Source organism: Stenella coeruleoalba, assembly GCF_951394435.1.
Source record: "Stenella coeruleoalba genome assembly, chromosome: 1".
Classification (NCBI taxonomy): domain Eukaryota; kingdom Metazoa; phylum Chordata; class Mammalia; order Artiodactyla; family Delphinidae; genus Stenella; species Stenella coeruleoalba.
Genome location: NC_137169.1, coordinates 52,514,727 through 52,539,469, shown reverse-complemented (window position 1 = coordinate 52,539,469; position 24,743 = coordinate 52,514,727). Strand labels below are relative to the sequence as shown.

Below are 24,743 nucleotides of genomic sequence, written 5' to 3'. Positions count from 1 at the left end.
TGTGGCATATATATACAATGGAATGTTAGTCAGCCATAAAAAAGAATGAAATAATGCCATCTGCAGCAACATGGATGGACCTAGAGATTATCATACTAAGTGAACTAAGTCAGAAAGAGAAAGACAAATACCGTATGATATCACTTATATGTGGAATCTAAAATATGACACAAATGAACCTATCTATGAAACAAACAGAATCACGGACATAGAGAACAGACTCGTGGTTGCCAAAGGGGAGGGGTTTGGGGGAGAGATGGAGTAGAAGGCGGGGGTTAGCAGACATAAGCTTTTATATATAGAATGGGTAAACAACAAGGTCCCACTGTATAGCACAGAGAACTAGAGTCAATATCTTATGATATTTTATATTCTTTTCCATAATGGAAAAGAATATTTAAAAAATGTGTATATGGGCTTCCCTGGTGGCGCAATGGTTGAGAGTCCGCCTGCCAATGCAGGGGATGCGGGTTCGTGCCCCGGTCCGGGAAGATCCTACATGCCGCAGAGCGGCTGGGCCCGTGAGCCATGGCTGCTGGGCCTGTGCGTCCGAAGCCTCTGCTTCACAAAGGGAGAGGCCACAACAGTGAGAGTCCCGCATACCGCAAAAAAAAAAAAAAAAAAGGGCCTATATTTTAGGTTGCCTTATATTGGGGTAAATAGAAAAATTCATTTTTATGGAAGAAAACACCATAACAAGGCAGTATTTATGAATATTCAATAATCTGCAATTACTAACTTGCTCCATATAACTGACTATTGTTTGAGGTCAAGCACTTACAGACATAGGAGTGGGACTGGCAGAAGTAGAAAGAACAAATGTCAGTGGCAACATACCAGGTGATTCGATGTCACCTCTTCCCACATTAGTCACATAATCCCAAATATCTGTTCACTTGTAGACTGCCCAGAGTCCACTACCAGGGGTAATCCTCTGGGGTTCCTTAAATATATAAATACAGCATCTTACATAGCAGAGGGACCCATAGGCATTTGCAAAAAGGATAAATGTAGGAAGATCTAAGGGAGGCAAGGAAAAAACCCAGCTCTATCTGCCTGTGAGAGAGCAAATGAAGGCTACTTTGCACATCACTGCAGGGAAGTTGCTGACTCAGTGAGGAGGGCACCGTACCGCACCTGAACACACTGCTATGTACCCCATACAAAAACTTTCTTTTCATTTGCTTGGAAGTTAATTTGGGGAAAGAAATAAACAAACAAAAATAAAACATTAAAAATATCCCTAATGAATGATTCCAACTGGTGACCAGTTAACTCTAATTTGATTTTTAAAAAAACTTATTGGTGATTTAATAGCAAGGGCAAACCTATTAAAATATAATGTTTTCCTGCAAAGTTGTCAACAGGTAGTATCACAAATGTAAAGATAATCTTCTAGAGTTCAGTGACTTTCTATTTAGTATCATATATAATACAGAGAGCAGTGTGGATAAGCAAGACAGAAACAACAATAAATCTTTAATCAATTTTGCCTTGATTTTCCTTGACAAATATGTGATGTGAGAAATACAGAGCTGTGTCTCCCTGAGAGAATTTTTTTTTAAAAAATCACAAATGGCAAAAGAACTCTTCCTTGAAATCGGTAATTAGGAGAAAAACATCACTAAAACATCAAGGTAAAAAAAATAAAACCTACCATAAAAGCAAGGCAACTCGCAAAAAAAAAAAAAAAAAAGCAAGGCAACTACAGTTTATTGACTCCAGCCAGAAGTTACATAATGCAGAAATGATGAGGTTTACTTAAAGCAACACACTGTATGGTACATTTTGGAAAAAATGATTAGTGATGAAAAGATCCATTGAATTTTGTTCAGGGGGAGTCAGGGAGGATGTGGAAGATGTGTTCTAATCCCTTACCATCTTTTCAGTGCTATAGCCACACTGCTGCATCTCCTGGGAATACACGCTCATCATGGACCTGGCTTCTTGAGGCTCAGGCAGTTCACAATCCTGGTACCACTGTGTACCAAAGTGAAGCTCCTTCATGGATGGAACAGGAGCAGCCTCTTGAATGTGAGATGAGGGATACGATTCCATGGACTGAAAGTGGTTTTGATAGAGCTCATATTCTTCATCAACAAGCATTTCTCTTTCTTCACCCATTTCCTGCAATCTAGGCGCCATAAATTCAAGCATTTCCCAGGCCTCCTTACTATCGTCTATCTCTTTTTGTTGGGACTGGAAAGCCTTTCCCAAATCTAGAAATGGCTCATCCACAAGCTCTTCTTTAAAATAGGGCTCATCTCTAAATCCCTGTGAATAAAAATTGTAAAAAAAAAAACTTTAAACTACGTCTGTATTAAAGCTGCACCCTACACATTAACTGGAAAATTAACCGCTGACATAACTGCAATGACGGTATTACATGACAATGCATGGTTAACCTGACAGCTCTCCATTACAAATGAGAAGAAATACAATCTCACTGCCACGCAAGCCTCAAGCCTCAACCCTGAAAAGAAACAAACGACAAGAGGCAAAAATCTGCCTTTGGCAAGGTGACTGACTAGTCTGAAAGGTTCATTATACATCAACTGCCTTAAAATTTTCAGTCAGAAATAGGAATTTTGTTAAATTGCTACATTGAATATTTAACTCCTGCATCTCATATAAAAACTAATACATAAACATGGATGCGCTTCCTACTATCACTTAAGAAAGCAAAGACTTAAAAGGTCAGGATTTTCAGGTTTATGTAACTAAAAAGAAATTAATGGTTATTTGAATGTTTACAAAACATTCTCTATAAACTGAAGATATGGGGAATATGTCTCAACTACTTTGAGTATGACTCTTTTATAATATACCACTTAATAGAAATTTATTTTCCCATCTGCATTAATAATATAAAACAAAAGGAATGAATACAGTATGCTCTTCAATTAATTCATACTTCACTAATCAAAAAAGCAAGTACATAAAACTGAAGCTAGACAGTCATGCATGAGAAGAAACTCTGTTGAGTTCCTAGGTAACGCTTGACGAATATATGGATCTGCTAAGCCTTTGACCTAACTCCAAGGCACCTTAGGGTGCTGGGCACAATGAGGCCCAATTCCCTCTAAGGGATCAACGACATTTCCTATTTTAAGTCCTATTCATTAAGTATCAATAAATGCAAATTCCTGAAATGAATCTACTCCTTCCCATTGCTTCCTCACTTGCAGCTAGACATCATTGCAGTGACACTTTTAAATTAATATACTATACCAAATACTGTAATCTAGTTATTTCAAAAAAAGAAAAAAAACTGCATTTAGAAGGCATATTTAAACATGTCACACAGTTATGAAACTGTAACAAAAAATGTTTAAACTACAAAAATATAATGGACATTATAGGACTACATATCAGTTTTAGACACTGTCAACAAACTATGTAAAGAATATCAAAAGACAGTTGTTATCAAGTAAAGCAAAACCATACTCTAACTGCAAGAAGCAAAATAAACACAATTCATTTTAAGAAGAAAAAGGGAAAAGCTTCAAAATATACTTTCTAATATTAAAGCATAAAGTAAGGTTTGACTAAATAACTCTTTTCTTTAGAAAGTATTCAATAAGAAGCTCTGTATAGCTCTTATTCTACAGCATTTTTTTTTAACGCAGGTCTATTTTCAAAAATATGTTCTACCCTCAAAATTTTAAGAGTATATTAGTGATATAAAATGAGGTACGTTTGTTCTTTGAAAATGCCTTATACCTGGGCTATGTCATTTATGGAGGCAATGTGATACAAGATAGAAAAGATTTCAGTTTAAAAAAAATTAATAGGGACTTCCCTGGTGGTCCAGGGGTTAAGAATCTGCACTTCCACTGCAGGGGACATGGGTTTGACCCCGCTCAGGGATCTAAGATCCAGCGTGTCACGCACTGCAGCCATAAATAAATAAATAAATAAATATCTGCGATTAAAAAAATTAATAAGGGGGGGGATTATTTGATTTGTATCTATTTAGCCAAGAAATGAGAGTGAGAACAAGCTTTTGTCTTCTTTATAATAGCAACTGTTTACTTGGGAAATAAATGTACTAAATACCTTGGGTGCTTCAAGTATTAAAGATGAATTTATATCATGAACTGTTCCTGAAATGTCAGTCTTGTCTTCATTATTGTTTGAATGTAAAATATGATTTTCTTCCTCTTTATCACCTTCCTGAAAATAGAAGCACTTTTAATTTTTAATTATTTTAGCATGACTGAAGAACTGTTTTTGTCAACCATGAAACTTTTTTTTTATTGAGTTCTAATTGACATAAAACATTATATTAGTTTTAAGTGTACAACATAATGATTTGGTAGATGTATATGTTGCAAAATAATCACCACGATAAGTTTAGTTAATAACTCAAATTTCAAATACACAATACAGTGTTGTTAACTATAGTCACCATGCTATACCTTACATCCTTAGGACTTATAACTGGAGATTTGTATCTTTTGACCACCTTCACCTATTTTGCCCACCCCCAGCCCCCAACTCTGGCAACCAAAGAAGTACTTTTGTAATGAAGAAAATATCTTAGTTTCAAACGCTTTTCAGATTAATTCTTATCTTTCCATTAAATGCAAGTACACAATAAAATTTATGTAAATTGTTTTATTAGACCAAATTTTTCTTTAATAACCAAAAAAAGCCATGTTCAGGTCAAAGCTTCTCAAACTTTTTATTCTTTTTAGGTATTCCTTAAAGAAAAAATCACTTTCCCAGGAAGAGATCTTAATATTAAGAAACACCTAAGTTTATACAGGGTGATACTCAAAATATTTAACAATGGTACAGGGTAGCCACTCTCCGTCAGAAGAGGGACAATCATCACGGTTCCTACCAGCTCAGCATCAGTCCCAGGTAATAACGCAGCTACAATTTATCAAGTCCTAGCTATATATCAAAATCTATGGTAAACACTTTTACGTGCTTTGTCTCAGCTTAATCTTTACAGCAATTCTATTAGGTCAGGACTTTTATATTTACATGAAAATAACATCAAATAGATATATATCTCACAGGCACAGGTTTTAGCACTTTAAATATATCAATTCATTTAATATATTTATTCATATATTAATACATATTCTAAGAAGTAGGTGCTCTTATTAACCTCATTTTACAGATGAGTAACACAGGCACAGTAATTTGCTCAAAGGTACATAACTAGTCAGTTACACACCCAGAATGTGAGCCCTGGCTGTCTGGCTCTAGAGCCTGTGATCTCGGCTACCATGATTTGTGATCCCAAGTGGGCGCTGGTGAGGTTAAATAACTGGCCCAAGGACACACAGCTTTGCAAATCACAGAACGAAGCAAAATCCCACAGATGTCTGGCTCAAGAACTCCATTGCCAGCTCTGTCCTGTGGGTTCTGAAGATACAATGCACTTTTTAAAGTCAGTTCACTCATTTTTTATCTGTGACATCTGAGGTGAGTTTGTGGAAAAGAGAAAGTTAAGTCACATTTCTGGTTAACATGAAACTATACAGATAATAACTTTCTATATAAGACTATAATGCAAGATTATAGAATACCTATATTATATAGATAGTATATATCTATATGGTACAAGACTTAATAAAAAATAATTCGGGCTTCCCTGGTGGCGCAGTGGTTGGGAGTCCGCCTGCCAATGCAGGGGATACGGGTTCGTGCCCTGGTCTGGGAGGATCCCGCGTGCCGTGGAGCGGCTGGGCCCATGGGCCCGCTGAGCCTGCGCGTCCGGAGCCTGTGCTACGCGGCGGAAGAGGCCACAACAGTGAGAGGCCCGCGTACCACAAAATAAATAAATAAATAAATAAATAATTCTATTCTCCTGTTACATATTCATAGTCTTTTTGCTCCAACTTGACTTTGGACCTTCTTATTCATACTCTCTCTCCGGTTCTCCTGAGGACTGAGCAAATGCTCAGCAAACATTAAGTGATGAGATAAGTGGCCACCAACTGGACCATGAGAGAGAGAGAGACAGAGAAATAGAGAGACCTCAGAGAATATCCATGCATCACTATTTACAGCTCACAGACAGTTTTGCTAAAAGAACCCAGATGTTAAAGAAGGAATTACTTAGAAATTTTCAGTGGAATCATCACTAGTCTTGAAAGTGACCTTTTCTCGAATTCCTTCACTGGCCTCCCAACTCCCCAGCATCCTGGCAGCCTTCTACTCACTGAGGGAAGCCTAGGCAAAGGTCCACCTCACAATTACTGCGTTCCAAAATCCTCTCAGAGCAAGGCTCCAAGGTCCCGAGGTTTGTGCAGCTCTACCTCTGCCAGAAATAGCACAGGAATCCACAGCCAGTTGTTACTAAGTTCTGTTCTTTACAATGCCTGAGACTTCCTTCAGTTGCTTCAAAGTAAAGTCACACTGCTTAGGTCCTATAGATCATAAATAGGTGGGACTTTCTCTGGTAACCCAAATAATCAGGCAAATAATCATCAGGGAAAATCTAGACAAAGCTCTTGCCACAATCCAAAATACCAAGATGAGGTCCCATAAAAATATTCAGTTTCCCCTCCTTAATTTGTCCAAAAATCAAACTGGGTATCTCATGGTATATACTGACCATGGCAACACTCACACCCCAAATACACAGTATAAAGTCAAGAACTTGACTTAGCTATGTGCTATATTCCATTTCAAAATGTTTAAAGTATCTGATAGGTGTAATATATAGGCATCTTGATGTATAATATGTGAAGAATAATAAAGTAATATATGAAGGTCACATGAGGTTCCCCAATGCAAAAATACTATGTGTAATACATGACTCTATCTATGTCTATAAATGAACATATGTAACAATATCTATATAGACAGATCTCTATCTATATACCTATTTATCTATATGAACACTTGTAGTGTGCTAATATATTTCACAGAATAAAAGAATTTTAGAGTTAAGAAAGATCTTATGAATTCTCTAGTCTTTTTTAGTCTTTTCAGAAATGAAAAAGTAGGCTCAGAAAAGTGCTGTACCTATGATCGAATTACTGGTATAGTGCTTCTCAAAGGGCAAAACTTCTGCATCAGAACTACGCCAGTGACTCACTGAAGAGGCAGATTCCTGAACAGCACACGAGAATCACTAAGTCAGAATCTCCGAGAGTAGGACCTGGGAAACTGCATTTTAACCATCTCCAAGGTGATTCTTACGTCTATCACATATCATTGAATTTGAGACCCACTGGGCTAACTTGTAGCAAAGTTAGAAACAGAGCCCAGATTTCTTGAAATCCAGTCCAACACTCTACTACAACCATGCTATCTGTTTCAGACATGCGGCATGAAACTAAACTTGTGACAACAAATTAGAATAGGAACATATAGCATTGTGGCTAAGAGTACAGGGTCTGAAGCCACTCTGCTGAGTTTATATTCCAACTCTCCCCCTTACTAGTTATATTACCTTGCATAAGTTACTCAGCTCTGTGTCTTGACTAACTCAATACATAGTAGTGGTAATAAGAGGATTACCTCCTCTTAAAGTTCCTGTGATGACTAAATTAGTGCATGTAAAGAGCTTAAAATACTGAGTGACATATATAAGCACTCAATAATACTTTAATGCCACTTGAAAATTATCATCAAGTATTCTTTTTACATTGGGGAACCTCAATAGCACCATAACTAATAATACTTTAGTCAGAAAGAGTGATCTAGGGAAGTTGCAGGAAAAAAGAAAAAGAAAAAGAAAAACAAACAGTGATCTGACATAGCACATGAGATTAAACAATAAGATGACTTCAGGATGGCTTGACCATATCGGAGTTTAGATGCTAGGGGTTACAAGGCACATTGATGGTCAGAAAAGCATATTAAAATCTTACTGAGATACGGTTAACTAGATTTCAACTTACCAAGCCATCTCGACATCATGCCCAAATGAAAGTTAAAACACATAAACATACTTATTTTAATTTATAACATAAGGAATGTAATGAGAACTTAGAAGTCTGTGTTAAAAGTATAAAGATAAAAGTAGTAGCAGTAGGACTAGTAATGTTGGCAGCTAGCACTGATGTAGTAATGTGCTAATAAGCACTTAACATATATCATCTTTAATCCTCAAAATCCTATGGGGTAGACATTTTTTTCTGAAAATTAAGTCAAGGACGTTAAGAAACTTGCACAGACACATGTATAGTAAGCAGTGGAACAGGGATTCGAAGCCAGGTGTATTTGTCTGCAAAATCCATGTTCTTAACTACTGATATTATCAATATCCTATAATGATATAGTATTATCATTTCCTATATTAACAAAATTCGACACTTACCACCAAAGGCTTACAGATGCCAAGGTGTACAATGCCTGGTGGCACAGCTTTCAACACTTCCACAGCTTCAGCAAGTGTGGTGTTGTCCAAACAGTATTCATTGACTGAGACCAGGCGGTCTCCAGGTAATAGTTCTCTGCCTCTTTCTGCCACACCATCTGCCACCAGGGAGCGAATCACAATCACTGATCTTGTGGGATCTAAGGGGTCCTAAGGATCAAGCAAAAAAGAAAGATGAGTCAGTTCCCTAAAAACAAATATATAGCCTTAAGACAAGTATGTGGACAGTCACACCTCAGCGATATTGTGGGTTTGGTTCCAGACAACTACAATAAAGCGAATATCACAATAAAGTGAGTCACATGTTTTTTGGTTTCCCCAGTGCATATAACAGTTATGTTTACACTATACTGTAGTCTACAAAGTGTGCAATAACATTATGTCTAAAAAAACAATGTCATACCTTAATTTAAAAATACCTTATTACTAAAAAATGCTAACCATCATCTAATAACACAGGGTTGCTGCAAACCTTCAATCTGTAAAAAATGCAATATCTGCAAAGTGCAAATAAAGCTAAGCACAATAGAAAAGGGTATGTCTGACTCATGAATCTCATTTGACTATTTATGTGTCCAGTATTCTGGTAGTATTCTTCCAAAAACAAAATCTATTAAAATATCACTCTAGGGCTTCCCTGGTGGCGCAGTGGTTGAGAGTCCGCCTGCCGATGCAGCGGACACGGGTTCGTGCCCCGGTCCGGGAAGATCCCACATGCCGCGGAGCGGCTGGGCCCGTGAGCCATGGCCGCTGAACCTGCGCGTCCGGAGCCTGTGCTCCGCAACGGGAGAGGCCATAACAGTGAGAGGCCCGCGTACCGCAAAAAAAAAAAAAAAAAATTACTCTATACATCCACACAAATATCAGCTTGTATCAAGATAAAGACATAACCTTAACAACTTCAGTTGCATGTCTGAGTGCTCAATACACATAAATTTCTTTTTTAAAGTTTTGATGATCGATATTTTGTTGGACCACAAGAGATCTGGGGAGAGTTGGAAAAGAATCTCTGACATCCTTAAGCATAGTCATACTATGGACCAAAGACAAGCCCATCTATTATTGCTCTTGGGCAATAAGTAGGCTCCAAAAGCAGTGTACTATGGGAAATGATACTGCATTCTTAGGCACTTCACCAGTATAAAATCTTCTTGCTAAATCACTTAAGTTCCAAAAAGACATGGAAACCATGGCATAGACCACTGCCTTTAAAAAGTATGTTGAAAAATAACATAACCTAAAATTATGACATGGTATAGGTACCCCTAGGTGAGAATTATTCTAATACAGAGGAACTGAATATCAATTCATGAACAAAATCATTGTGCAAATCCGTCTCATCCACTGGGAGGGCCCCATATTTCTTTTCATTAAGCACAGAAGATAACACTGACACTCTATAAATACATTTGGCTAATAAAAACCAATTTATAGCCACACTATTATTTTTTATTTTATTCACCAAACTCTGATATATAGCACTTACTATGTGTCAGGCTCTGTTCTAAGTGCTTGACAATCAGTAATTCAGCTAATCCTTACAACAAATTCCAGGATGTGGGTAGATTTATTGTCTGTATTTTACAAATGAGGAAGCTGAAGGTCAGAAAGTTAAGGAAACTTGCCAAGATCACCCAGCTGGTGAGTGGCAGAGCCAGGATTCAAACTCAGTCTGGCTCCTAAGCCCTTCTCTTAACCATTGTGCTCTGCACCATAATAATAATCAGAACAAATTGGAAATAAAGAGTTATGAATGGAAAAGAAACATCCATGTGGAAATCTTATGGTTGAGTAGAATCTCTTATTTGTCCTAATGGTGGAGGTATATGATACAATTACTGAACCTCAAACTTTGTAAGGGAGAGAGAAAAAATAAATCTCACCCTTAACATCACTCGCTTGGTTTGTCTATTTTGCTCCTACTGTTTCATTACGTACATACTGTTCCATAGAGGCAAAATGTAGTAGCATGAGATTCTACTACTGTTAGTTTCTATTAAACCCTTCCTGAGAAAGTAGAAACTACCACGTTTTGTGTTAGAATGGTAAGACTTTGGAATTAGTAAAGTGAGAATTTGCCAAGTTCCAGGCTATGTCTGTTTGAAGTGGCTGATGGTTCTTTTGAAGGTTTCTGCTGCAGTTTTCTATACCTCTATGTTGTAGACATCCAGGCTTATTTTCAATACTGCATGGAATCTTAACCAAATATACCATATTTAAATCAACAAAGGCTATAGAGCAAATTCCTTGAAAAATGCCTTCAAACAACTTATTTTACTTTCCTTAACTAAATCTTGCTTTTCCACTACCAAGTCAAGAGATTCTTGGTAAATTTCTAACATGCTCTGTTGTAATAACACCACATACTAATAAAGAGGATTGAAAGTAAAAATAGTCATGGGAACTCACTAATAAAGTACCGTGTTAAACTATAATTACACCAATATTTTCAAGTAGAGGGAGCTATTGCATAGGAAGAGAACAATAAGGGACCCCCCCCCAAAAAAAAAGAGTACAGTGGGATATCAGCAGCGATCAGTGCAGTAATATAAAAGAGCTGTCCATTTTGTCACCAGCAACCATGAATCACAACACACTTTTTCATTCTGAAATATGAAACCATTACATTTGAAGTTTGACACACTAATAAATAAGCTGTACAATTATGTCCTTCATTTAGGCTGTCAGTTTCTGATGGAAGGCTTTTTTATTGGGGGGGAAGGGAAACTATAAAATAGCTTATTCCCCTCATGAAATGCACAGAAAGCAGCTAGCATTACTTCATATTAGTAATTACTAAACTTTCTTAGAGAAAACTGCAACAGTGAAATACACCAAAAGCAAATAAATGATTTCACTGGGTGGGTGTGAGCCATCTCTGCAGTTTCATATAACACCTAAGCAAAAAGTACGATTTTTTGCCCAAATAAATAGTGAATTGGTTTTCAAAATGCAACCAGTTGAAATGATAATTAGAAACATTTCAAAGAAAGATTACCAGGAAATAATGGAAATAGAAAACAGATTAATAGATTTCCCTTATTATAGAAAAATCATGGTGAGCATTTATTTATACAAAATGCAACCTTCTTTAGACCGCAAACTAGTACCAGGTGTGCCTGCTTACTAAAATTTATTCAGGCTTGGGCTTCCTAGTTATTCTAAACACTAAATCCAATCTACCATCCCTTTTCCTGGAGGAAAGAAGCCAACGGCAGCTTCTTTGGCACTTAAAAAAAGACAAACCACCCACTACTGAAGATACCCCATTATGGATAATTACCACTGCATTTTCTATGATGACTTTTCTGACCAGGTAATCTCTCACGTAGCTAAATGGAGTTGCTTTAATGAGCAACAGTCATTTCCTTTCATGGTCATCACATGTAGGAGCCACCCTATGGAAGAACAGCAGCTGCTACTGCCTACCAGGGCGGCTACTATTCTTGAGGCTTGCCACATACGACATGCTTAAAAACCAGGCTGCTTCTCATCAGAAAAGTCTGTTTTCTGAAAATGTAGTCTATAATATCATACCCATGTTAAATCCAACAAAATGTTACAAAGATATTTCTCAAGACCTCTACCCAACTTCTAGACCCTATCCAGATTTTTTCAAGTCCCCATCAGTTTTTACCAACTTTTACCATAATTTTAAAATCTCTAATTTTTCTTGTTTTGGTAAACAACACTGTAAGGAACATTGTATTCAAGAATCAAGATGTTGTTTTAGACTCAAACAGCCAACAGGGGGTACTAAGTACCAACCACAGAACACAAGATATATCGTCTTTTACTATTCAAGCCATTCTCCTCTTCTGAAAGATGTTTTTTCCTATTTATTCAAAATCCTTATATTCTTACACATGTTCTAACAGTATCCTGTATGTCTGCTTTAACTCAACCATTTATGAAAGTCATTCCCTATAGCTCTTAAAAACTCCTACAATCCATTAGGCACAGCCAACTTTCATCAGAATGCTACATGGGAAGACAGGAGCTCTAAACCTGAATTCTCCTCGCTACTTAGCTATGAAATCCGAAGGGAACCAATCGAACTGCTCTGTCTCACAGGTGAATAAAGTGCCTGAAGAAAAGCTCATATGAGGATTTTTGAGGTCTCTTGAAGTGATACTAATGTTTGATAGTTATTATAAACACAGGAAGTTTCAATGTTGGGGGAAATCCAAGGTGACAAACAGACTTCTCTCCTCCCATAGTCCCTGAGCGGCACTGCCATACACCCAAGCACTCACTCGCTCTCTCTCACCTTTTCACTGGGTTGCTGGCTAAGGCATGTCAACTGCCCTTCTGTCTCTTCTATCCGATCCTTTCTCTCCATTCCTGCCTCATTATTTCTCTCCTATGCAACTGCTTCAGTCTTCCCAAAGGTCTACCTGTCTCCAATCTTACCCTCTTCAGTCTATTGTCTACAGAGAGAAAATAATGATTTTTAAAGATAAAAATGGGATTGCAATTCCTCCCCTGCATAAAATATTTCAGTGACACCCACTGCCTTCACGATAAAGTGCTCTTTGGCAGAAAAATTCCTTCAGATCTGCAGTTTAGTCTCATCTCCCCTTGCTCTTCCCACATGTACCACTGCTCACCCCCAATCTGCCCCACACATTGTCCCAACAATCCAGAACCACTGAAGTTCAGGACTGTGGAAGGCTTTGGTATGCTTCACGATATTCTACAAACCATTCCATCTGCCAGGAATGTTCTTCCTGCCACTTATCTGTATCTTTGCCACCAGAGTCAACTCACATGTTTCCTCCAATGAGAAGTTTTCCCTCACTTCCCGAAGAAGGCTCAAGCACTTCCTACTCTGTGGTTATCTCTAAACCTAAAAAAAGACCTTCCATTATAGCATTTGTCATAATATAGTTTCCTCACTGTCCTTGACCTTTTAGAATAAGTTAGGCCCCCCTGCTAGATGTATACACAGCAATGTTGCATTTTTCCTATTACAACTCTTTTGACATTCTACTGAAATTATTTTAACCATCTTCCCTACTAAAACTAAGCTTCATGAGAGCAAGGATACGTTTGCTTATTTGCTACTTTATTTCCAGGGCCGACTACAATGCCTGCCACAGAGAAGGGACTGAATAATAGCTGAAATATCAAATGACTGAATCTATTTAGGTTCTCTCTCCTTGCTGGACTGTAAGTACAGCTATAAGGCAAAGGCTACATCCCGTCATATGTGAATGACAACAACAACTGTTAACACTTACTGAGGTCTTGCCATGCCAGGCATGATCTAAATATCTTACTTCATTGAACCTATTTAATTAATCCTCACACCAACATGAGGTAGGTTCCATTATTATCCCTAATTTCCAGATGAGAAAACTAAGGCAGAGGAAAATTAAATAACTTAACCAAAACACACAGTTGATAAGTAGTAGAACCAGAATTTAAACCAGCCAGTTAAGCCCCAGAGTTCATGCTGTTAGCCACTATGTCATGCAGCTTCTTAAGGTATTTGCTAAATGAATGAATATTGAAAGAAGGCAAATTGTTAGAATATATATTTATTACCTTGCCAAAGTGTATAAAACTGAGTGCCTAAAGTACCACACTTGGCCACTAGAGGTTTATATGTTGGTACCTAGTTGATGAAAGTTAGAACAGAATGTGCAGCGTGCCTCCATGGACAGCTAAAACATGCATTTGTTTGCCAGGTTTTAATTTACACTTAACGTTCTCAAGAATCCATTCCTTTGGTGTCCTTTAGACACCTTCACATGAACACATACAAACATATGACAATCCTTATTCCCAAATGGATGGAATTCAAAGTTCAGAAGTGTCTATAAAATGTATTATATGAATATTTGTGTACATTCCCACAGACCAAAGAGACGAGGGTTCACATAAACTAAAGCACGGTACAGCGGTGTCACCTGGGGCAGAGAGGTGGTTCAATTGAAACTGGACTCTCTCAGAGGCAAGGATATCAACCAGAAGATGTAGAGAGCTCTAGTCTCAAAGCTGCTCCAAAACTAAAACTACAAATACAGGTAAGCAACCATGGCAAACTCAGTGGAAAGGCATGAAGCCGAAAATGTTACATAAAGAGAGACAGAGGAAATGAACATGAAGTGCTCACATTTAATAAACTGGCCAATGCCTCAGTAAAAGGCATTCTTTAAAATAAGAGGAATATGAGACATACACCAAGGACAATTCTGACATTCAACATTTATATGTTTGCAGTATTACTCCAATAAAGGAAAACAAAAATCAAGGTGTTACAAGGACTTGACTACATGGATTCAAAATAAAGGATAACTGGGACTTCCCTGGCGGTCCGGTGGTTAAGACTCCACGCTTCCACTACAGGGGGTGTGGGTTCGATCCCTGGTCAGGGAACTAAGATCCCGCACGCTGCATGACACAGCCAAAAAATAAAAATAAAGATAAAAAATTTTAAAAACTAAAATTTAAAAAAATACAAACAAAAAATAAAATAAAGGATAACTTCGGGGTTGTTCTTGTTTTAAAAATCTATTCTATCACCCAAACTTTTAAAAACATTAAATAATGGAATAAGAGGACTTCCCTGGTGGCGCAGTGGTTAAGAATCCACCTGCCAACGCAGGGGATACGGGTTCGATCCCTGGTCCAGGAAGATCCCACATGCCTCGGAGCAACTAAGCCCGTGCGCCACAACTACTGAGCCTGCACTCTAGAGTCCACAAGCCACAACTACTGAAGCCCAAGTGCCAAGAGCCCGTGCTCCGCAACAAGAGAAGCCACCACAATGAGAAACCCGTGCACCACAACGAAGAGAAGTCCCTGCCTGCAGCAACTAGAGAAAGCCCACATGCAACAATGAAGACCCAATGCAGCCAAAAAAAAATTTTTAATAAATTAATTAAATTTTTAAAAAGGCTTATTTTCACTTTAAAAAAAAAATAATGGAATAAGAATGTAGTGACCACAATAGGATGGCAAAGAGATAGACAATAGTTTATTTCAGATAAAAACTTGGGTACAAATTATTTACCTTTGATAATGTTGACACTTATTGACAAGTGAGTACAATAAAACAAAGCTGGCCTACAGTAAACTCGTGAGAGGAAATACGGTTCATTCATACAGCCTTAATTCTATGTCATTAAAGTTCTGTGCTGTTAGACAGCTCACCACACCAAAATACCTGCTCTCCTGTATTGCAGGAGTCCTTCCCCAAAATGAAATGATTCCAAAGAATGACTAGAAAAACAACTTCAAACAACTGTGAAACAGAAAGCGCTCTACAAATCAGATCTCCTAACCAATGAATTCAATGTTGTGGTGACATTATTACAGAACTGGGCTACTGAGCTTCACTCCACAAACAGTTATTCACGTTAGTGTGAGGAATTATGTTTCAAAGATAATTTGAAAGATCTACATAAACTTCTGGATAACATGAGGCAGCTAGCACATACTAATTGATAATTTTTATTTTATTTTTTATACAGCAGGTTCTTATTACATTTTAACCATTTTTAAGCATACAGTTCAGTGGCAAGTACATTCACATTGTTGTACTACCGTCACCACTTTTTTTTTTTTTTTTTTTGCCTGCGCTGCACAGCTCGCAGGATCTTAGTTCCCCGACCAGGGATTGAACCCAGGCCACCGCAGAGAAAGCGCCAAGTCCTAACTGCTGGACTGCCAGGGAATTCCCCCATTTCACTATTCATCTCCAGAAATTTTTCATCCTCCCATACTGAAACTCTATATCCATTAAGTGAGTCCCCATTTCCCCCCAACGACTATTTTGCTTTCTGTCTCTATGAATTTGTTCTAGGTTTGAAGAGTATACTCTTAAATATGGCAATTACTTTTTGAACTAAAGAGTAGTAAGTTAAAATCTAAATGAATTAACAGATAAATAATTTTTAAAATAAGATCCCGAGGAAGTTACTGAAATGGAAAACACAGAAAGAAACCATTAAGTTTAAAAGGGAGACAGCTAGCTATTTCATCCTGGAGGTAGGCAGAAGAAGGAATTGAGTACAAAGAAGGGCAAAGCAAATGTTCTTTTACACACACACACACACACACACACACAGACGTACACATCTTAAGGAAAAAACAATGATCTGCAGAAGGACTGATGCACAGCTGGCATGAATTAAAATGTCCACTGTGAACGATGTCAGTCAGAAAACAGGAATCCAAAGATTTTTCTAAAAAGAAGAAAATATACATAAGAGAGAGAGACAAGGAAGACAGCCATTCAATCCGCTAGTGGTAGGATGGGTGTCGATTAGAAGTCAAGGAACAAGTTTTGAGCCCCCAGCCTGACTCTGTACAGTTTCACAAGTTCTTCATTTTTCTGAGTCAGTTTCTTCAATTGTAAAATGAGAAAGTTGGATACATGACAGTTGTGATCTGTTCCCCTAACTCCAAAATTCTGTAACTAAATTTGACAGAATATCTTGAGTCAAATTTGTCATTAATTTCTACCAAAACATTCACAAAACCACTATAAAAAGTAGGGAATGACAGAAGTTAATTCAAAACACAGCATCAGCAATGAAAAAGACTACACTTTGGTCACAAACATGGTATAATTTTAGTTAGTGATGTCTTTTAAGAACTCATAAAAATGCCACTAACTACGCAGTATCTAACTTCTGAGTATTCTACCATCAAAACAAAAGATATAACAAAATATATACATGTACTCTTTTTCATGAAAGGAATATTAAAACAACTTTTTTTTTTGCCATTTTTAGACAGCAGCAAAGACAAGTCAGAGACTATTACTTGAATTTAAATCACTAGAATAGTTCTGGTTTAAGAATGCAGGATGTAATTATTTATACTAAAAGAGCATCTTCTGATTTGACCAACAAGCTAAGCATTTACTTTTAGGAAAGAGAAATAAATGTATTTATAGTGAATGCAAGGCAATAAGTAAATGATTCTAATGAATAATGACTAAGCTATCTTATCAGAATCTAACCCCATTTTTTACTATTTTATAATATAGCCAAGTTTTACACAAATCATACCAATTACCACAACACCATCACGTTCAAAGTAAGTGCCCACAAAATACTTTCAGTGCACTCAAGATAAATTGAACTGATATGGTTCCTGGCTCCTTGTGTCTTATTACTTCCTTAATACTATCAGACATTAAGAATAGATTTTTCCACACATCATACATAGAACGAAACAGTCTCTGAGTGGCACAGTAAGTACAGCACACAAGACAATTAAAGGTGCAATGGAGGGCTTCCCTGGTGGCACAGTGGTTAAGAATCCACCTGCCAATGCAGGGGACACGGGCTCGAGCCCTGGTCCGGGAAGATCCCACATGCCATGGAGCAACTAAGCCCACGCCACAACTACTGAGCCTGTGCTTTAGAGCCCACGAGCCACAACTACTGAGCCCACATGCCACAACTACTGAAGCCTGCATGCCTAGAGCCCGTGCTCCGCAACAAGAGAAGCCACTACAATGAGAAGCCTGCACACCACAACAGAGTAGCCCCCACTCGCCGCAACTAGAAAAGCCCATGCACAGCAATGAAGACCCAACACAGCCAAAAGTAAATAAATTTAAACAAATAAAATTTTAAAAGTACAATGGAAAAAAAGGTGCACAGAGAAACTTGCTAAAAGATCAAAATATAGTCTAAAATGGAGGAAAAAATACATAAGCTTGCACATAATTTTATTCTGTATAATTTCATACTTTAAAAATCTATTTTAAACATCATAATAATTTAATTGGTTCAAGCAGAGGCCCACGACTTTCTCTCATCCCCTTCTAGTCTCCTAGTTGACATTCTCCTTGGATACTAAACATTATCTTTGGATGTTTCATCTCCTGAAAATTTTATGTCATGCTGTAATTGTTTACATACTTACTGTTCACTCCTGGCCCAGGACTTTCGCTAGTTTTGAGGAAAACAAAACAAACCACACAACTGTCCTTTATCTCAAAGTCCCATCACCTGGCTGAAATGGCTGGGGTTCCATCAGGCTGATGGTAGTACTCAAGGACAAAGTCACACTCTCTATTAAAATTACATTAGTTGAAATGTGAATATACCCAACACGACCAAACTATGCACTTAAAAATTAAGATGGTAAATTTTGTGTTATGTGTATTTTACCCAAAAAAATTGTAAGAAGAAAATGAATTTATAAATAAGAAATATCCCATTATCTTCCAGAAAAAAACTATATTAGTTGAAAGTTATTATGATGATGCAAGGAAAGTATAGACACACAAAACTTTTAAAAGCTTTTTAAATATTAGTTCTGGAATTTATTTTAATTTTCCAAAGAAATCTCTCTCAACTTAAGCTAAACAGTTACAAATACCAGCTGAGCGAGTTCCCTGGTGGTGCAGTGGTTGAGAATCCGCCTGCCAACGCAGGGGACACGGGTTCAAGCCCTGGTCCGGGAAGATCCCACAAGCCACGGAGCAACTGAGCCGGTGTGCCACAGCTCCTGAGCCTGTGCTCTAGAGCCCGTGAGCCACAGCTACCGAGCCCTTGTGCCACAACTACTGAAGCCTGCGTGCCTAGAACCCATGCTCCACAACAAGAGAAGCCACCGCAATAAGCACGTGCATCGTAATAAAGAGTAGCCCCTGCTCACCGCAACTAGAGAAAGCCCACGTGCAGCAACCAAGACCCAATGCAGCCAAAAATGAATTAAAAAAAAAAAAAACAGCTGAGTGGTACTGTTCAAGTTGTTTAATCTCTGAGACTCGAGTTTCTCATTATAAGTGGAAATAACAATAATACAGATTTTGTAAAGTTGTTAAAAGCATTAAATGAGATAAGGCATGATAAGTGCTTGGAAAGCCCATAGTAATGACTCCGTAAGTGCTTTTACTCTTATTCTTGCTATTACTCCTTCTGTTTCTGTTACTATGAAGATAATGGAAAAGAATTTGATAGGACATATGTGTTTGAGGAGTTAATTCAACTGAGCATGTGTAATTTAGACCAACAGTGCTATCAATTGCTAGACCATCCCTGATATTACACAGAAGTGTTAACACATGACAATGAAGTGCTGACCCTCTGCTCTCCAGACACGTGCCTCTGCACCTGAAGAGAGGCTCAGAGCAGCATGGTGTCCTCAGTTCTCACTCCCCCTTAAAGCCGACACTAAGGGACAGGAGCCATCTCTCCACCAGAAACTCCTCTGACAACCACTGCCGTATCAAGGACATAGGACGTGCTACATTCTTCTGAAAAGATTCTGTGACTTTTTTTTTTTTTTCAATCCTTGAAAGGGCAAGCAATACTCTGTGATACGTAGCACACAAAATGCAGAACAAAACTTTTCCAGCTTTGAAACTGCACAGGAAAAAGGCTAAGGAGTCCTGCTGGGAAATGTAAGGTAAAATACACATAGTTTCTACTCTCTGGCAGCGAAAAGGCCATCAGGTCTCTAAAGAGCTTTGACTAGGTGGGAGGGGTTAAGGCAAGGGACCATAAGGATTCAGGAAAACATGAAGTAAATTTTTTAGAACTGTAGTAAGTGTTTCTCTCTGGAAAGATAATCAGAAATTTTTATCCTCTTTCACTAGAGCCACAATTATGAAGAATCAGTGTTGTTTCTGGTCTAAAGACTGTACTTTCACTCTACGTGACCACAGACTTAGGAGCCCAGTTCCACTACTTAACAACTGGATAATCCTGAGCAAATTCCTTAACCTCTTATCATCAGGTTCCTCATCTATAAAATGAAGATGATTATAGGACCTACCTCATGAGGTTGCAGAGATAATTAAGCCAGTGTGTGTGAGCAGTACATAATTACTAGCTATTATTATCATGGGAAATGGTGGTCATATGTTATAAATGTTAGAACCGAAAATTTCTCAAAGGATTTTTCATTAAAAGGGATAAAATATGAAAGCTTAGATAGATTAATATTAAACAGTTCACAGCTACTAAAGAAAGTCAAGACATAAAATCAGGGCCAAGTTATCAATTCCAGGACACTTCCGTTCCTGGAATGTCCACTACCTGTTTGTGTGCAAGTCATGCCTCAGTTCCCCATCAGGACTCTCTGGGTCTTAAGAAACAATCAACACGAAATCTCGTAGTCTTACTTCTACCACCGCTAAAATCATAATGTATTATAGAGAGTTGTTCCCAAGTCTGTTTCATCTATTATATTTTAACATATGCTTATTTATCCACTGTCTCTCTACTCCGAATTGAATTTATATTCCATGAGGACACAGGGTCTATTGTCTATTTTGTTTATTGCTATATTCCCAGTGTCTGGAACAGTGCCTGACACAGAAGATGCCCAATATACATTTGTTAAATATACACTCGAAAGGTAGTATATCTTTTCATCTTTAATCCCGCATACTAGCTCGTAAGTGAACAATCATTTTTTGGAAGGAAATAATGAATAACAGGTATAGCAAGTCTGTGCTCAGATTCTATTTTTAAAAATCATCATCATCATCACCATCATCATTTTTCAGTAACTAGTAACACATTATTTTATGCCCAGAAAAGGGCATTTATATACATCTTTTATTTAGTCTTTATAACTTTATAAGGAAAATATTATTTCTATTTTAGAGATTATTATATAAGAAAGACTAATAGGCTTGTCCAAAGTCCTAGTAGGGTGTCACAGCCAGAAGGCAAATCCTGGTCCTTTCTGACTCTATGTTCAAAGTGCCATATTGGTGAACAAAATATCTGATTAAAGTAAAACAGAGGGAAGAGCTGAAAGGGGAACCTGAGCCCTAGAAAGTGGTGTGTCCAGATCAGGCAGCCAATCTCCTTTCATGCATCGTTAACAAATTAGGCCTTTGGTACCAGAAGGAGGCAACACCACTTCCTGGCGCTCACTGGGGAAAGCAGGGCCCCTCTGGATCACTGCCTGGCTCCAAATGACACCCACAAACAGGTCAGAGCCGTACAAAAAACCACGCCTTAGAAAAACAGGCTCTCAATACCTGTCGGTGGATCTGATTCCATCTTTCTGCCATACTCCAGGAAGGGCTATGACTTTCATTTACTAGCACGGTTCTCAACGCTGACACCAGAATCCAGTGGGAACTTTCAAAACACACCCACACCTAGAGATAGAGGAACACTGGTGATGAAACACCTCTGGAGACTGTTTCCTCTTTAGACCGACTCCTTTTATTAAAAAAAAAAAAAAAGTTATTGTTCTGTTTTTCCTTACATGGGAGACAGATGCATAGCCGGCCTGACATTCACTAACTTCCTGTATCTTGAGCATTTCATAGGAGAGACAGAAGTACCGGTATTGCAGTAAACCTGAGCACCTTTATGCCTATATTTTAGCTCTCCATGGTCGTTTCACAAACACTAGTATATACTGTTTGGCCAGCTCTGGAATACTCACTAAAGGTAATATAACAAATATATCATTTTCAGACTCTCCTCCTCAGCAATGCCTTCTAGTGTGATGCAGAAACAGTCCTTATGAAACATTTGTGAAAAGGAGAGCTACCCTAGGAGAAAGCACCACCCGGCTGACAAGCATTTGCCGCTTGCCCTCTATTCTCTCTCTCCCTCCATTAGACACAATGGGATTTTTTTGCCAAATTCGTATTCCAGAGGAGCCATGAAATTCCCTCAAAGTTCAACATCAGGCTTGACTTAAGATCTCTGAGGCCTCCTGCTAATATCATCCCCCTGCAGCTGCCTCGCTAAGGAGAGCTTTTGATCTGTACTATCTGGATTTCAAGCTGATATACACACAGCCTCTTTGATCTCTTATTAAGTGGCTTCTGGTCTCCTGATGCCTTTAGTCTTGCTGCACCGCGGTGTTTGGAAGTCAGTCATCATCCTACAAACTCCACACACCAGGAGCGGGCCCCCTTCATTCACCCACTTCGCAGGCTTGAAAAGCAACCTTTAAGCCATGAGAGAATTTCCCCAGTAGCCACAATCAATCCAGTCCATGAACACACTACTAAGAATTATTTTTCAAATGAAGCAGCTTAAAATGATTTAAAGGATACAGAACTTTCCCATAGAGGGAAAGGAAGCAAATCCTCTGTGAAAAGAAATCTTCAGCCCAGTTGGCACTGGAGCTTACAGTACTTTGATGTTAATAAAAATAAATGTGGATAGGATTCAGGGATGGGCAAAGATTGGGACTTTATCAGTCCCAAGTTCCATTAAACAAAAGTGACCTTTAAATGCAGCTGTGTGGTTTGTACAGAATATATTTCCAAGAACACGGATACTGCCATTAGTAGCAGACTGACTACATTTTGCTCAGTACCGATATCTTAATCATACACGGATGAACTGGAACCAGAGCTCCTTTAAAACAAAAAAGAAGAAAAAGAAGAAGATAAAAGCAGCAACAAAAGAAAAAAACCCAAAGAACAGATACTGGTGGCCATGTTATGAGATCCCATGAGCATTAAAGTGGAACTATATCATAACTTACAATATATTACTGTCCTGTAGATCTTAGATTCTGAACCCAACTTAATAATGTTAATAATATAGGTACTACCACATGTTAAAATTATATCAATACCTATCAAATTCTATATCCCAGATTCTATAAACTAATCAGTTGGCATGAACGTAAAGATACTGGGCTTCCACAAGTTACTAAAGACTATATAATGATAGTAGCATTCACCCAAAATCTCAAATCTTGTGGCAAAATTAGAGTCCTTAATTTCTTCCATTTTTAAACTCAATCTTCTGATAAAGAAGATTAAAACTGGTGGAAAAAATAGGAATAGATTTTGGGGCACTAATATCATAGTCTCAATATAAATAGTTTATGCCCTCTCTTAACTATAAAGGTCATAAATTAATTACTGACAATATAAAGTTGAAACAAAGTTGATAGTTGTATATTGCTATCACTTAATCTGTCTATATCATGGAAAACCATTAGCAAATCCATGAATTATGCACTTACTTACACTTTATTTTTCAGGAGAAGTATCTAAACAAGGAAATTACATAAGAAGGCAACAATTTTAAGTAGTCTAAATACATGAGTCTCACAAACATTTATGTGCAAGCAGTTTGGTAAAAATGTACCAAAATTTCAAAGATAAATGCTCTTTTGATGAGCAATTCCTCTTCTAGGAAGTTATCACAAGATTTATTCGTACCTTTTTATAAAAGAGTATGACAAGGATATCCAATACAGCCTCATTTGAAATACCCACCAACTGGGTACAGGAGCTTGGTTAAATAAATTATTGTACAACAACAATAATATACTATGCAGTCATTAAAAAGAACTAGCTAGCTCTATAAATACCACAATGAAAGAACATATAATTGAGGGGAAAAAAGCAATATGCTGAAAGCGTGTATGACATATTCCATTTATGTATTAAAAAATAAACAACCAGCAAACTACCACTTATACAATCATGTCTGTATAAAATATCTCTGGGATGATAGACAAGAAAAACAGGAGTTTTTATCTGGGAGATAAAAAATGAGGGATTATGGTCAGAGGTAGATATACTCATCACAGGATACCATTATGTACCTTTGAATTTTTATGCCCTATGTATATATTACTTATTTTTAAAGCATTTCTAATGTGCACAGAAAGTCATTCTGTTGCACATGATAAGAAAAAAGTCAACTCAAACCACATGCATGAAACGTATACACTCCCTTCATATGATGTTTAAAAATCTTTTAAGGAGAATTCCATTTAACAGAGTAGTCAGGCAGAAACTGCACACTAGGTTCTTCTCACAAATACTGAGGCATAACATATCCAAGACTCAGCAATACTGCAATTTTTTATATTCATACTATTTAAGTTTTATAACCCATTTCTTCTAAGAAAAATTCATCACTGTTAATTTTTATAGGGAGGAATATTTTCACTATTATTTTTAATCAGCCATCTTTTGCCTTTGGTCTTTCAAACAGCTTTTTAAAGTGTTACTAAGAGTATTTATATATGAATCACCTCTCAATGGCTGTGCTATTATGCTTTCTATTTTTATCTCTCTCAGTGTCTGAGATAAACCCAAAGCCTTTCAAAAATATCTGCTTTGACAAAAATTGAGTTCAGTCCCCATATCGGGAAGGGAGAGAACTGAGGAATGGGATGTGGGAGGGAGGAGAATTACTGGTTAATAAATTTTACCTGCTAAATCACTGAAATTCAAAAGTATCAAGAATGGCAATATCATGGCTAATGTTCAAAAACTGGATAACGTTAAACATTTCCAGTGAATTATAATCATGAGGGGTTATTCAAAGTTCAACATAAATCAAAACACCAGAAAATATCCACTTGCGATGTTTAACTTAAAAGGTCAAATGAAGGTAAAATCCACATAGTTAAAAATTTATTTCAAGCTTTTTGGTAGGAATTAAAAATTACAGACTATCAGACTACC

General features: G+C 37.5%; 1 protein-coding gene across 8 annotated transcripts in view; it reads right to left on the bottom strand.

The window, feature by feature from the left end:
• PATJ (PATJ crumbs cell polarity complex component) overlaps window positions 1-24,743 on the bottom strand; it is a 358,864-nt gene that overhangs the window by 241,772 nt on the left and 92,349 nt on the right. For 6 of the 8 annotated variants that reach the window (XM_079919148.1, XM_079919149.1, XM_079919150.1 and 3 more), the window contains 3 exons: window positions 8,291-8,500; window positions 4,060-4,191; window positions 1,879-2,274 (listed from right to left, as the gene is read on the bottom strand). In XM_079919148.1, the coding sequence (XP_079775274.1) occupies window positions 1,879-2,274; window positions 4,060-4,191; window positions 8,291-8,500 (738 nt within the window). The remainder of the gene's footprint in view (window positions 1-1,878; window positions 2,275-4,059; window positions 4,192-8,290; window positions 8,501-24,743) is intronic. The other 2 variants (XM_079919151.1, XM_079919155.1) reach the window with 1 other exon arrangement.